Source organism: Styela clava, chromosome 8 (genome assembly GCF_964204865.1).
Source record: "Styela clava chromosome 8, kaStyClav1.hap1.2, whole genome shotgun sequence".
NCBI classification, from domain to species: Eukaryota; Metazoa; Chordata; class Ascidiacea; order Stolidobranchia; family Styelidae; genus Styela; species Styela clava.
Window position 1 is genome coordinate 16,014,179 of NC_135257.1, and position 12,404 is coordinate 16,026,582.

The 12,404-nt window shown below is 34.4% G+C and overlaps 3 protein-coding genes across 3 annotated transcripts; all 3 read left to right on the top strand.

Annotated features, from left to right (window-relative positions):
* The first annotated feature begins 374 nt into the window (after positions 1 to 374).
* LOC120346754 (MOB-like protein phocein) lies at positions 375 to 5,308 on the top strand. The gene is made up of 7 exons (XM_039416571.2): positions 375 to 600; positions 1,036 to 1,199; positions 1,679 to 1,888; positions 2,559 to 2,670; positions 3,111 to 3,260; positions 3,376 to 3,498; positions 4,242 to 5,308. The coding sequence occupies exons 1-7, from the start codon at positions 529 to 531 to the stop codon at positions 4,467 to 4,469; spliced, it is 1,059 nt and encodes a 352-aa protein (XP_039272505.2). The 5' UTR covers positions 375 to 528; the 3' UTR covers positions 4,470 to 5,308.
* Positions 5,309 to 6,690: 1,382 nt separating this feature from the next.
* LOC120346752 (dihydroxyacetone phosphate acyltransferase-like) lies at positions 6,691 to 9,846 on the top strand. Its single transcript, XM_039416566.2, has 2 exons — positions 6,691 to 8,702; positions 9,220 to 9,846. The coding sequence occupies exons 1-2, from the start codon at positions 6,756 to 6,758 to the stop codon at positions 9,349 to 9,351; spliced, it is 2,079 nt and encodes a 692-aa protein (XP_039272500.2). The 5' UTR covers positions 6,691 to 6,755; the 3' UTR covers positions 9,352 to 9,846.
* Positions 9,847 to 10,000: 154 nt separating this feature from the next.
* LOC120346755 (cyclin-dependent kinase 2-associated protein 1-like) lies at positions 10,001 to 11,740 on the top strand. The gene is made up of 3 exons (XM_039416572.2): positions 10,001 to 10,120; positions 10,274 to 10,426; positions 11,077 to 11,740. Exons 1-3 carry the CDS (start codon positions 10,096 to 10,098, stop codon positions 11,142 to 11,144), a joined length of 246 nt encoding a protein of 81 aa, XP_039272506.2. The 5' UTR covers positions 10,001 to 10,095; the 3' UTR covers positions 11,145 to 11,740.
* Positions 11,741 to 12,404: the final 664 nt, after the last annotated feature.

Sequence of the window (12,404 nt, forward strand, 5' to 3'; positions counted from 1 at the left end):
TCCGAAAAAATAACTGGCTAACTAATCCCACACCCGCCATGGACTGGAAACCGACTACTGTCCGTAAATTGGCCATATAAAGCCTAAATCAGCTTTCCTCGCGATAAATATGTAAAGCCCATCTTATCCTAAGTTCAAGATGTTTGTTCGCTTGATTTTCCGAAATATCTACTATTTAAACTTTGATAAGATTCTTTTTGGTCTTTTTAAAATCTTAGTTAGGGTTTCTGTACTTACTGTGCACATAATATTTTTTCATTCTTGCGTATTGTATTATGTGTTGTGTTGAAAGATGAGTCGAAATAAAGAGAATGTTGATCAGTGGGGGGAGCACTGTTTTTTTTTACGCGTGGGATCAAATTGCTACACCGATAAGCAATAGTTATTATCAGGATAAATTCTCGAGGATATTTTTCTCATAAAAGTAGCCTACATGATAAAGATTTTCTCAAAGACTGGTCACTTGGTTGGGGTTTAGGTTGCTGTGAATTTACATTCTACTTGTTCTTTAATTATATTCAAGCTGTAATGGTTATGAAAGAGACCGAGATGAGTTCTGGCCAGATTTTAAGAAGGAACCCACCTGGGACAAAGAGTGCTGTAAGTGAACCTTGAAAGCCATGTTAGTGTAATTTAAAACTGAAAAATTAGAAATCAGTTTGCGTGTCAAGATTTGACCAAATTCTCGAAATTGGAGCTTATTTGTTCTATTTTGATTCCTTACTGCCTTAGTTGAATATTTTCAAATCAAAGTCTTTTTCAATATGCCTAGGCCTATTTCTGTTTTGAGTAAGTTTTTAATGTGACATAGGCTTGTCTAAAACTCAAATCCCTTTAACAAACTTCTGAGTAAAATGAAAAGCCAATATACCTACAAACATTTGCATTGTACTGCTGTACTGTTTTTACCAAAATATCTAAAGTTGATTGTTGCGCATGTTCCAAAATCCTGTTTAAATTACAATTCTTTTTTAAAATTGTCATTTCCAATTCAGATCAATTTCAAATCTTTAACTTGTTTACCCCAATATTCAGGATCTCTATAACTGGCCAGACCAGAGTTTTGATGAGATGGATACAACACTGGCTGTCCAGCAATATATTCAACAAACCATTCGTAAAGATTACAGTGATATTGATCAAATATTATCAGCTCCAGAGGGTCAGGATGAAGGAGTATGGAAATATGAACATCTTAGGTGACCGCATAATAATACATAATTTCTATGACGATACAATTGAGTACCATCTGATTATTTTTTTTTCAAATTCAGTATGCATGATATTTCATCAACCTATTAGTCCTATCCTTTATGTAACTCAGAAAAAGTGACTTTGGATAAACAAAAATTTTAGTTTTGGTTTTTAATTACATAAACATCACCAATCGTAATATTTTTTTACATTGTTGACGAGAATCTTGTTTTCTGACTTTTCAAAGTTCAAAATTGAATCATAAGAAAATTTGATTTCATATTTCAGATTAGGACTTCTGCTACTTTTCCTGTATCGAAAATAAAGCTGACCAGGAAGATGCGAAGTCTGATTTTTCAATAATATTGCACTATAACAATCTTGTCTCATAAATGAATCTCTTTGGGCCCTATAAAATAAAACGCACATGTCAATATTGTAATCACACAATTACCACCCTATAAAAATCTCTTTATATTTGCAGGCAATTTTGCTTGGAACTTAATGGGCTTGCGGTCAAGCTTCAGACTGAATGTACAGCTGAAACATGTTCACAGATGACTGCAACAGAGCAGTGGATATTTCTTTGTGCTGCTCATAAAACTCCCAAAGAATGTCCTGCTATAGATTACACAAGACATACATTAGATGGTGCTGCATGTTTATTAAACAGCAACAAGTATTTTCCAAGCAGGTACAACACTTGACAGGGAATATTTCAATGGTCTCTCATCTTGGGACCATTTCAGATCATGTATGACAATAGCTATACATTTGGTTGTTTCAGATGCATGAACTTTAATGACTTATGATGCTGCAACAAACCAGCGGTAATGTGAATCATCCTCTGATAAGGAGTTTAGCATCTTCTCTTGCTTATAATCATTCCCATAATATGCCATTGCAAGCAGAATAGACAGTGGGAAGTCTCACTCTGTTCTTAATACTTAGCATAATGAACCAACTATCAAGTCGTCGATTTTTCTGATTTTGTACCAATATTTGCCTAAAATTGATTATAATAATGACACATGTACAAATGAAATGGAAAATTGTTCGACCAAATATATTGTTTTTTTCTCGGCTCGAAATTCTTGAAATAAGCAGGTTAAAATGCAACTTGAAGTTTTTTTGGTATGATATTTTACCTTACTTCATGCTACAAACTCAATTTTATATCTGAATATGAAATTAGAATTGAAGATAAATGATACATCTTGATGGTAAATGGTTTCGTTTCACAGGTATATCATTTTAAATAATTATTAATTTTAAGGTATCTATGTGATATGTTTGTCAGTATATCGCTCAAAGTCATATGAGTATTTGTCAATGCACAATTCAACATTTTTAACGTTTTTCAGAGTCAGCATCAAAGAATCATCTGTGGCGAAGTTAGGATCTGTATGTAGAAGAGTTTATAGAATATTTTCTCATGCTTATTATCACCATAGACACATATTTGATGAGTTCGAGGCTAGTGAATATTATTTCTTATTGTGTATGTGGGATTCAGGGGTGGTTCTACGATGTCAAATAGTAAACAAAATCTTATTTAATTTAACTTTATAGGGCTATTTTTCTTTGTAAAAAGTGATATAAATCATTACTTTGCTGATGAATTAAATGATTTGTAGTAAACGAAAGTACGGTAATTTTGGCAATCTGTCTTCCTAATGAAAAACTTGCAAATAAAACTAATTTTGGATTCCGTTTAACTACGGTAAGTTCCTTAGACAAATCTTACTGAACCGCTGTAAAGATCGTAAAATTTTAGCTTCCAACATGATTAAAATGTATCTTTAACGTATATTTTTATTCAAATCTTTTTAAAGCAAATTATTTTGCTATTACGGTTTGTGCTTAACCTGGAACAGGTGTTATGAAGCAAGATGTGAACTTTATTTACATTGCAGAATGAAAGTCACCTCTGTCGTAGATTCACTGTCTTTGTTGTCAAATACAATTTAATGTCACGAGACAATTTAATAGTTCCAATACTGCCTGATCCTGAGGATCCATCCCCAAAGGAAACCTCTCCGACATACACTCTTGTATCATCACAGGTATGAAATATACTCTACGCAGTTTAGCATCACTGCTTTATGTTATGCTAAGTTTGCCGAAAAGTGTTTATTGAATATGTTTTACATGATTGTTTAATGTAATTTCATGTTATAGGTTGAAAATGAAGATGGACAACCTGCCGAGGACTCACCTCTCGATGAGACGCCTGCTACAGATGATACATTGTCAACGACAATCATACAAGCCGCAACTGCGGAACAATCAGAGGACGAACCAGTTAGATTTGTTTGCTATATAATAATTACAAAATCTCTTTTTTTCGATGTCTTTTCACTCCTTCGTTTCACATAGTTCTCTGCACAAGCAGCCACTGATAGAAATAAAGAGCTTCTCATCGGATTATATCCGGTTTAGCATTGCCTAATGCCCACCCAATTTATAGCCTTCTGTGTGAGGTGTTGGGCATGGAGTTTAAAACAAACATCTCGAACCTGCGAGCTGCGATGCCAACATTTTTATGTCCAACGCTCCAAGCTCCCACCCCCAAAAACAGATTCCAATCTAAATAGGTTCTGCTATCATTGCAGAATCCTATCTAACTTTCAATCAAAATTCCGGGGATATTAAATCAGCTCGAATTCAGCCTCTTCTGGTTGGCAGGAGTCGGCTATTAGATTTTTGTCAGTCGACAGTGATCAATCTTCAATTTCTATAATAGATTAAATTAATTGTAAAAGTTGTGTAATCTCATAATGTTGATTTTATGGTTGTATGTTTGAAATAATATTGGCCATTTGCAATGAAGTAGTTGGTAGACCTTACGATCATGTTTTCTATATACCGTAATAACCATGACAATTCGCTATTTTGGGAATATACACTGGTGAATGTAGTTGTTTATAACACATCAGGAGGATGTAAGTTTCTGGATCATTTTTATCATTTGTAAATAACCATGCCATTGCCAACATTATTCTCCATAGGTTTTTTTACTAATGTTGTTAATGTTAAAAATTCAGAAAATAACTCAGGAGGAAGGATTTGGACATTCCGGTGGAACTGCTGACTTTGCTACGCTCAAACTTTCAAAATCATCAGACAAGAAGGATTCAACTAAAAGTGTGAATGCCAACAACAGCAACAATTTGGTTTCCAAATTAGAATCCACAATACTTGATTTAGCAGCAGCTGGGGATAATTCTGAACTTTCCCCTGAACGAAACGAGGAAACAGAAGATTCTGACTGAATTGTATGATATTTCTACCGCATACACAGAAACAGAGCACATTGTTCCAAATATACGTGCAAACTTTGATAGAATACTGTGTTGCACTTTTGAGTATGCATGATAAGAATGCGTTTTGATCAAAAGCAAGGCTGTGTTGTTGGTATGAGCCTTTCAAGATGACATGCTTGCTTTTTATTTGCTGTTGCTATATATTTTGTATTAAGTTTATATATAATGTAGAGGAAATCAATATCTATTTGATTTGAACGTTTTATGAAAATTATGTGCAGGTAATAAGTTATGGAGTCTTATTATAGCCTTTGCTGCAAGAAAACTGAAAAAAATCAGCATAATTAACCCGAAACACATTTTGGACATGCCTACTTACCTAGTTTTCATAAGATGAATTTCTGCTGTTTTCATTACTTTTGTTTCGTAGCCTCGAACTGTTTCAATGATGCTAATCTTAACGCATCTTTGTCTTGAGTGTTATCCGGATTGTTGTTCAACATATGATTAGGCAGTTTGTTCTCCAATGGTATAAATATAATAATTCTTATAGACTTTTGCTAAATATATTACAAACTGAACATGCGTGTAATTGGACATATATGGAAGCGTTTGCATTAGATATGAGCATGTGTTTTGCTATATCTTCACTCATCATTCGTTCAATGGAAATTTAAATGAATTTATTCCTAAACGTATGACTCAAGATATCAAGCCTGGAGTATTTGATAGAATTTTTAATTTTTTCATTTGTTTTGAATCAATGTCAAATGTGTTGCTTGTAGATTTATATGTTTTTATATGTAGGACTGTATTGTTATTTAATAAATATTGATCATTGTGTGATATTAATGACCATTACAACCATTACAATTCAAGAATCTGCTTCAATAGAAGTGGTCTGAAAATGTCGTTGGATACTTCTCCCCCATCTTGTCCCAATTACTAAATTAGTTAAACTGTAAAGCATATACCAAAGGTTTAGGAGATGGATAACAATAAGACTTAGTTTTCGATGTGCTAACGGCACAGGGCGTATATTGCAGATAAAATTTGAAAAACTGTTTTGAGATATTTTGAAGGATTTTTCAATTGTTTGATGTTTACGGAAAAATGTTTTATTGCCGATAGCATGATTCGTACTTTTTTTGTTAATGTATAACTTATCACGATCTGTATGCATCGGCATAAAGGAGCCTTGTTTTTTTCCCAACATTTTTATAGTTCATTCGCCTGTTTAGAAGAGCTTTGCACACCCTTGGTCTGGAGGATGCCGCTGGAGTTCACGGAGGCCGGAAAATATCAGTACAGTAGTAGCAAGTATATTATGGCGTCCACTTTTATGTAATGTGCCAATGGCATTTAAATGTTTACAATATATCCGTAAATGACTACAAACCGGCCACTGTCGTTTATCATCATCTGCACAAGATTGATTGTCGAAACCATGTTTTTTTCGGCGCTCGATTGAAAAACAAAACCTTTGAACCATTATTAATTTATTGTTGCATCGCGTGTGAGGAGTGAGAACCCCATGTGTCTTGTAGTGCGTAGGTAGGTACCGCATGTCTGTATATCAGATAGATATTGACTTTTATTTCGTAATCATTGCCTTCATGAAGTTTATTTGTACAGACAACAGACATACGAAACGGTGGCTAAACTGAAGGTTGGCGAGGCATTCTGAGAGCAATTGGGTTTTGTCGCGATTCTTAAGTAACGAAGCCTGGCAGTCGGGGCAAGACAAAATATTTTGTCCACTGTTACAAGAGCGCTTACCTGAACGAATACCGGTACCGGTATGTCAGGTCTGCATGTCGATCCCCTGGTGAGTTGTCAACTCTGTTTACTGGTTTTTACAAGTGTGGTGTCACTGTTTGGTGTCGATCGAATACGACGAATAGTAGCGTGTTTCATAGTTAAGCAGTTTGTTTCCTTCTTATTGAAAAATGCAACCGGACACTAGAAAACAGCAAAATTAACAATTTAAAATATCCACTAATTTTAAAAATGATATAGGTACGAATACGAGTATGAGTTTAAAATGATAAATAATAATTTAGTGAATATAGAATTCAAAATTAATTTTGATTAACGTTTACTACTGTCAGACTGTAGGGTAGTCTACTAGGTTCAGGTCAGGCAGACAGGAGTATCCCCATAATTCCACATAACTGCAATGATCAGTTTGTACCGTATATAGGATATTTCTGATATAAGGTTAAAAAAATTGTTGCTTGAATCTTAGAGTCTGATAGTAGGTAGGCCTACCTGTATTATATAGTCTAGTAAATCATGGACTTGTTGTACCTTCCAAGTGAAGATTTGAAAGAACATGGATATTCCAATTTATTGAAAGAGGTTCAACAGTTAGGTTGGTTTGGCCCTATCACTTTTTCAAAAGGAATTTATTACCCGGAAAAATATAAACATAAGATTGATCGAACTCCTCAAGATATTTGGAAAGGGGTTCTTGATGCCGACCGTGTACAGTGGATTGCATCAAACATTGCAAGAGAGGAAGAAAAAGATAAGGGAGAGATTCTGAAAGATGCTTCGAAAATTCTTCAAGAAATGGCATACAAGGAACATTTGAATTTGGTTAGATTTTTCGGATTTTCAATGTATCACGTTATGAATACGATTTACCAAGAAGGAATTTATTATAACACTGATACACTGGAGGCATTAAAAAAAGCGATTAGAGAACACCCCGTTATTTTAATGCCCAGTCATCGTTGCTATATGGACTTTCTTGTTGTTTCTGTTCTTTCTGTACATTTAGGATTGCCGCTTCCCGCAATCGCGTCAGGCATGGACTTCATGACAATGAAAGGGGTTGGTTTTCTTCTTCGATCAAGTGGTGCATTTTTCATGCGACGTTCTTTTGGAACAGATAGATTATATTGGGCTCTTTTTACGGAATATGTTCACAGTTTGATTATAAATGGCGATCGTACCATTGAATTTTTCATTGAAGGTACAAGAAGTAGATCTGGAAAGTCCTTGAATCCAAAATTGGGTCTGTTCTCTGTTGTTGCTGAGCCATATTTGAAAGCTCAAATATATGACATCATGATTGTTCCTGTTAGCATTTCTTATGATAGAATCCTGGAAGAGTCTTTATATGCATATGAGCTACTTGGTGTGCCAAAACCTAAGGAATCAACATCAGGCCTATTTAAAGCAACTGGAGTTCTGCAACAAAACTACGGAAGTTTACACGTTCATTTTTCTGAGCCAATTTCAATCAGAAAAGAGTGCTGTCACATGGATCGTGCAATACATTCATGTTATCCTCGATACATGCTACGTTTAACTTCAGCAGAACAAAGTTATCTTAATGATCTTGCATTCAAAGTCATTCAAATTCAGCAGAAAAATATGGTTATCAGTGTTTGGTCATTGATCGCAACCGTTCTTATTCATAGTCTTGGAGGGTTAAAGTTCATCGATTTAATAAAACAGATTCAATGGCTTCTGGATTTACTTCGTAGATGTAATGTCAAAGTCAGAGTTCAAAGTGGAAACTTAGAAGACGTTGTTAAGCATGTTTTGTTCCAGTACAACCATCTTGTAAAAGTAGATTCCAAAAACGCTGAGGAAGCAACTGTGAGAATTAAACAAGATGAAAAACCAATCTCTACACGATCTTCAAAAAAGCTGGTTATATTGCAACCTGTGGTTCGTGACAGAGCAGCAATTCACATTATTGTTGCAAGTTATAGAAATCAACTCATTCATGTTTTTGTAAAACCAGCCTTGGTAGCAATAGATCTTCAAATTAAACATGGGCTACTTGAATGTGACACAGAACAATTTGATATCCATTTTGCTGACGTTTCGAATGAATTTCAATTTATGAGGGAAATGTTTTATAAGGAGTTTATATTTGCACCAAATCAGTTAAATACTGATTACAAAGAAGGGTTAAATTTTCTTTGTCATTCCGGAGCATTAGAGAAAAATGGCAGTGTCTTGAGATATCACTCCAGAGGAAAAAACGTTATAACGTTTCTCATGGATTTGTTGCGTCCTTTCTTGACCTGTTATAAACTTATATGTGACTATGCTTCACAATTCCATCATGCTCGTGAGCTGAAAGAATTTTGTAATCTTGTTCAGCTTTGGATGGCAGAAAGTATTGAAGATAATCAAGTGATGCTCGAGATTTTATCCAAGGATATGATCAACAATGGCGTGCATGGCATAGAGAAGACTGGGGCACTGAGAATAAGCAAGGTTCGCTTTTGGTTTTCGTTTAAATATATGCTGTTTTCGAAACAAATGATTTTCTCTTTCATTTTGTGTGACAATTAATAGAACATTAATTTAAAAACTTAATTTGACCCACTAGTAGCACTGGTATATGGATTATTTTTTGGCAAAAACTGAGCTTCCATTGCTAATATGAATATACCTTTGTTAAACATTGGAAGTTATCCCTCAAATGGAACGGTTTGCCTGTGTTTAGTTGTTTTCATTTGAAAATATTTGACTGGTACAATCCTAATAAAGAGTTACTCTTGTTTTCATTAGTAACAAAGCTCCAAAACACCCTTTTAGAAAAAAAAGCACTCTTTTAGGTAAAGTAGGCAGCTCTCAAATCTGGCCATAGATATTATGACGTGGCTCCGATATATTATGAAGCTAAAATGTATTGAATTAACATTGGTTGACATATATATTAGGGGAAAAATTGCTTAACATTGTCTTACAGTTCACTTTACTAGCTTCAATATGCATATGTTTAACACAGAAAGCCGGCGAGCATATTGTTCATGTGAGAAGAAGGAAGGCCCAATCAATCAGTAAAAAACTTGAATGTCTGAGAGAAGGAAAACATGATGTACAATCTTTGCAGACAATCAGTAGCCAATCAAAATTATGATTTTTCTTATTTCTAATGATTATGCTGTTATATTAATTGAACTTTTTATTGAATTGAAATTGAACTTTCAAAATCAAGTTCTATGCAAAATAACTATTTTATTAATGCAGATTACTTTCTTCGATTTTTGTTAGTAGTTTGACTTAGGCTTGTTAATTTTGTCCACTGATTTGTACTGTTATATGTTTTGTTAGTCAACTTTTGTTTCCTATTATTGACTTTATCGTGAGCTAATATCTGTATTTGCATCAAATTTTAATTCAGGAGTATTCAACCTGTATTCTCTCATTTACTCTTTACAAGTTTCAAATGTAAAATTTACCCCTGATCTTTTATTTTATTTTCACTTTTACAAATACCTATGATGGCTCATTGGACGAAAATGGTTTGGTAAAGTAATTTCAATGTAGAATTGTGATTGTCTAAGTTCGGTGGTTTTGAGTTCACACAACTACAGTTTAAGCACCAGTAGTGAACTCCTGCTCTAGGGACAATATCCTAATCAGACTTTTTTTTTTCATTCACACCTTCCGCTAAGGCATAATTCCATAGCCTTTATTATATATAGATTGAGTTATATTTGCTTCTATAATCGTATTTGTAGTGCACACTTATGCTCCCTAATAATTACTTATATTTTCTTAATCACAGATATAATCATAATAGCGATAGCCTATCCTAAAATTGTTGGTATAATTCACTGTTTTGTGGAAGCACTGTTCAAGTTTTCCGTTCTGTCTTCAAATGGCAAGCAAACAATCTTCATCAGGTGACCTAAAATTTACTTTAATATAAGAAAGCAAATATTATGAAGTGCTTGATGTATGTATTACAGTTTTCCCTCATTGGTGTAGATAACATGGAGTAAATAAACTATAGCGAAGGAAAATTTGGAATTTGTTGTAATTGCTGGCTCTTTTAGGTTCTGGTGGTTCAGGGCAACAAATGTTTGTTCGTCAAAGTCCAGTTCCTCAGAGCAAATATGCCGATTTACTGGCTGTCATTGAAGAACTAGGAAAGGATATCAAGCCAACATATGCTGGAAGTAGAAGTGCGACTGAGAGATTGAAAAGAGGTAGATAATTAGAGCATAATTAGAAATATCTGTGTTATTCAAGGTTTTCTAAACTCACCTTCGAGAATGGGTACAATTCATATTTATTTGAAGAAGACTATATTACCAATAATCATGTGTATGCTCCACTTGGGTAGCATTCCTTAAACCCAGTTCACTGACATGACTCAAATCACTTAGTAGTAGGGGTGTGCAGCAGGTTATATGGCCCACGCGCCACCAACAAAACATGTTGGACACCCCTGACTTAGAAGAGTCCTAATACCTCAGCAAGCCTATATTCAGGCCTCATAAACTCTGGCATGAGCCACGCCCACACTTGTTTCGAAGGAATCCAGCAGTAGTTCCCTGAGACCAAACTATTGTGCTCCATAATTACTAATGTCCAATGCTAATAATGCAAGTTGTGACAAATTAGGTCGGTTTAGCCAAGTCGTAACCAGGGACTATATGTCATACGATGGACTGATTGTGATATGAGCACATTTTCAAAATAGATTGGTTGTTGTGTATTGGACACTTGGTCAAGTGTCGCATGTAATCAATAAGATAAACGTTCTGCCTGCAGTTTTTCACTTTGGGAAGACTGTGCCAGTGCATGGAAGCAATTTTAAAGCCTTTAAAATATAAACTTAAAAATCAAATAACAGGTATTCTTCATGCTCGTGCACTAGTTCGTGAATGCTTGATAGAGACTGAAAGAAGTGCAAGATCATGATGGCAAATATTTGACTAACCTTCAAGGGTTGATGAAAGGAGATTGCTCAATCTAAGATCTACTCTTGCAATATTTATTTGTTGTTACTTACACATTGCATTTTGTATATCTTTTTTTAAATTTTACCATATGTTGGAAACATGTCCAAGTCTGATAAGATAAAGTTGTTGTTATCAGCCAGGAAGGGGAATTTTCAACTTTTAGAATCATTTTAATGACACTGCCACGAATCTTGACTTGAAATATTGAAATGTTGAAATATCTAATTAAATCGCAAATAAAAATCATTGTATTGGTAATACCCCTTATGGGTTACTATTTGGGAGCAGAGATTGGAAAGTTTAGTGGAAAATCTAGTAACTATCACTGTGATATTCGATTTGTATTTCATGTACCCTGATTTTTGAATTTATAGGGTATTGTTGGCCCTGTCTGCGTGTCTGCACTCCCGTGTTATTTAACCCATGTTCAATAGAATCATTTTAACGGTATTGAAACTAAATGCTACTCAAACGTTTAATGGACTGACGCTTTTTAACAGTTTTGGAAGTTATGGTGAAATGCTATTTAAACATTAAACGACTGACGCTTTTTAACAGTATTGAAGTTACGATGAAAACGTTTAACGACTGACACTTTTAACAGTATTTGGGTTACGGTGACGCTCATAAACATCATTGAGATTAGAATGTAATGTCATTTAAACGTTTGACAACCGACACTTTCTAACAGTATTGAAGTTACGTTTAAATGCTGAATAAACGTTAAACGATTGATGCTTTTTAGCATATTTACGTTGAAATGCAATTTAAACGTTCAATGAATGATGCTTTTTAACAGTATTCAAGTTATGGTGAAATGCTATTAGATAGTTTATTTCGAAAACTCCATAACAAACCTAAATTTAAAATGGAGAATTCTGGAGGGCAAGCAAAACCTACAAAAAAGTTTAAAACATGAAGTATCTCATGTGCCTGCCCACCAGCACGCACACAAAAACACAAGCCCAATTAAATGAGGCTTGGGCCAAACTTAAAAAACAAAATACACGATAGTAATAAACTTTCGGGCTGTTGTACTCTCTTTCAACAATTACGTTGATAATGACCAATACCTACAACCTCATGCAAAGATAATGTGGGGAGTGGAATGTAATAAATTTGCGACGATAGTCATACTCATGAAGCCATGAAAGCTTTTAAGAAAAACCAAGCCATGAAAAACTATTTAGGGAACATTTGTATTTTAAACAGTTCATAT

Bases quoted from the DNA above. Each gene is read 5' to 3' on its own strand.
- LOC120346755 (XM_039416572.2), top strand. From the start codon at position 10,096: ATGGCAAGCAAACAATCTTCATCAG. The intron at 10,121-10,273 runs GTGACCTAAAAT...TGGCTCTTTTAG, and splicing joins AAGCAAACAATCTTCATCAG to GTTCTGGTGGTTCAGGGCAA. The intron at 10,427-11,076 runs GTAGATAATTAG...ATCAAATAACAG, and splicing joins GACTGAGAGATTGAAAAGAG to GTATTCTTCATGCTCGTGCA.
- LOC120346752 (XM_039416566.2), top strand. From the start codon at position 6,756: ATGGACTTGTTGTACCTTCCAAGTGAAGATTTGAAAGAACATGGATAT. The intron at 8,703-9,219 runs GTTCGCTTTTGG...TGTTTAACACAG, and splicing joins GGGCACTGAGAATAAGCAAG to AAAGCCGGCGAGCATATTGT.
- LOC120346754 (XM_039416571.2), top strand. From the start codon at position 529: ATGGTTATGAAAGAGACCGAGATGAGTTCTGGCCAGATTTTAAGAAGG. The intron at 1,200-1,678 runs GTGACCGCATAA...TTATATTTGCAG, and splicing joins TGGAAATATGAACATCTTAG to GCAATTTTGCTTGGAACTTA. The intron at 1,889-2,558 runs GTACAACACTTG...AACGTTTTTCAG, and splicing joins AACAAGTATTTTCCAAGCAG to AGTCAGCATCAAAGAATCAT.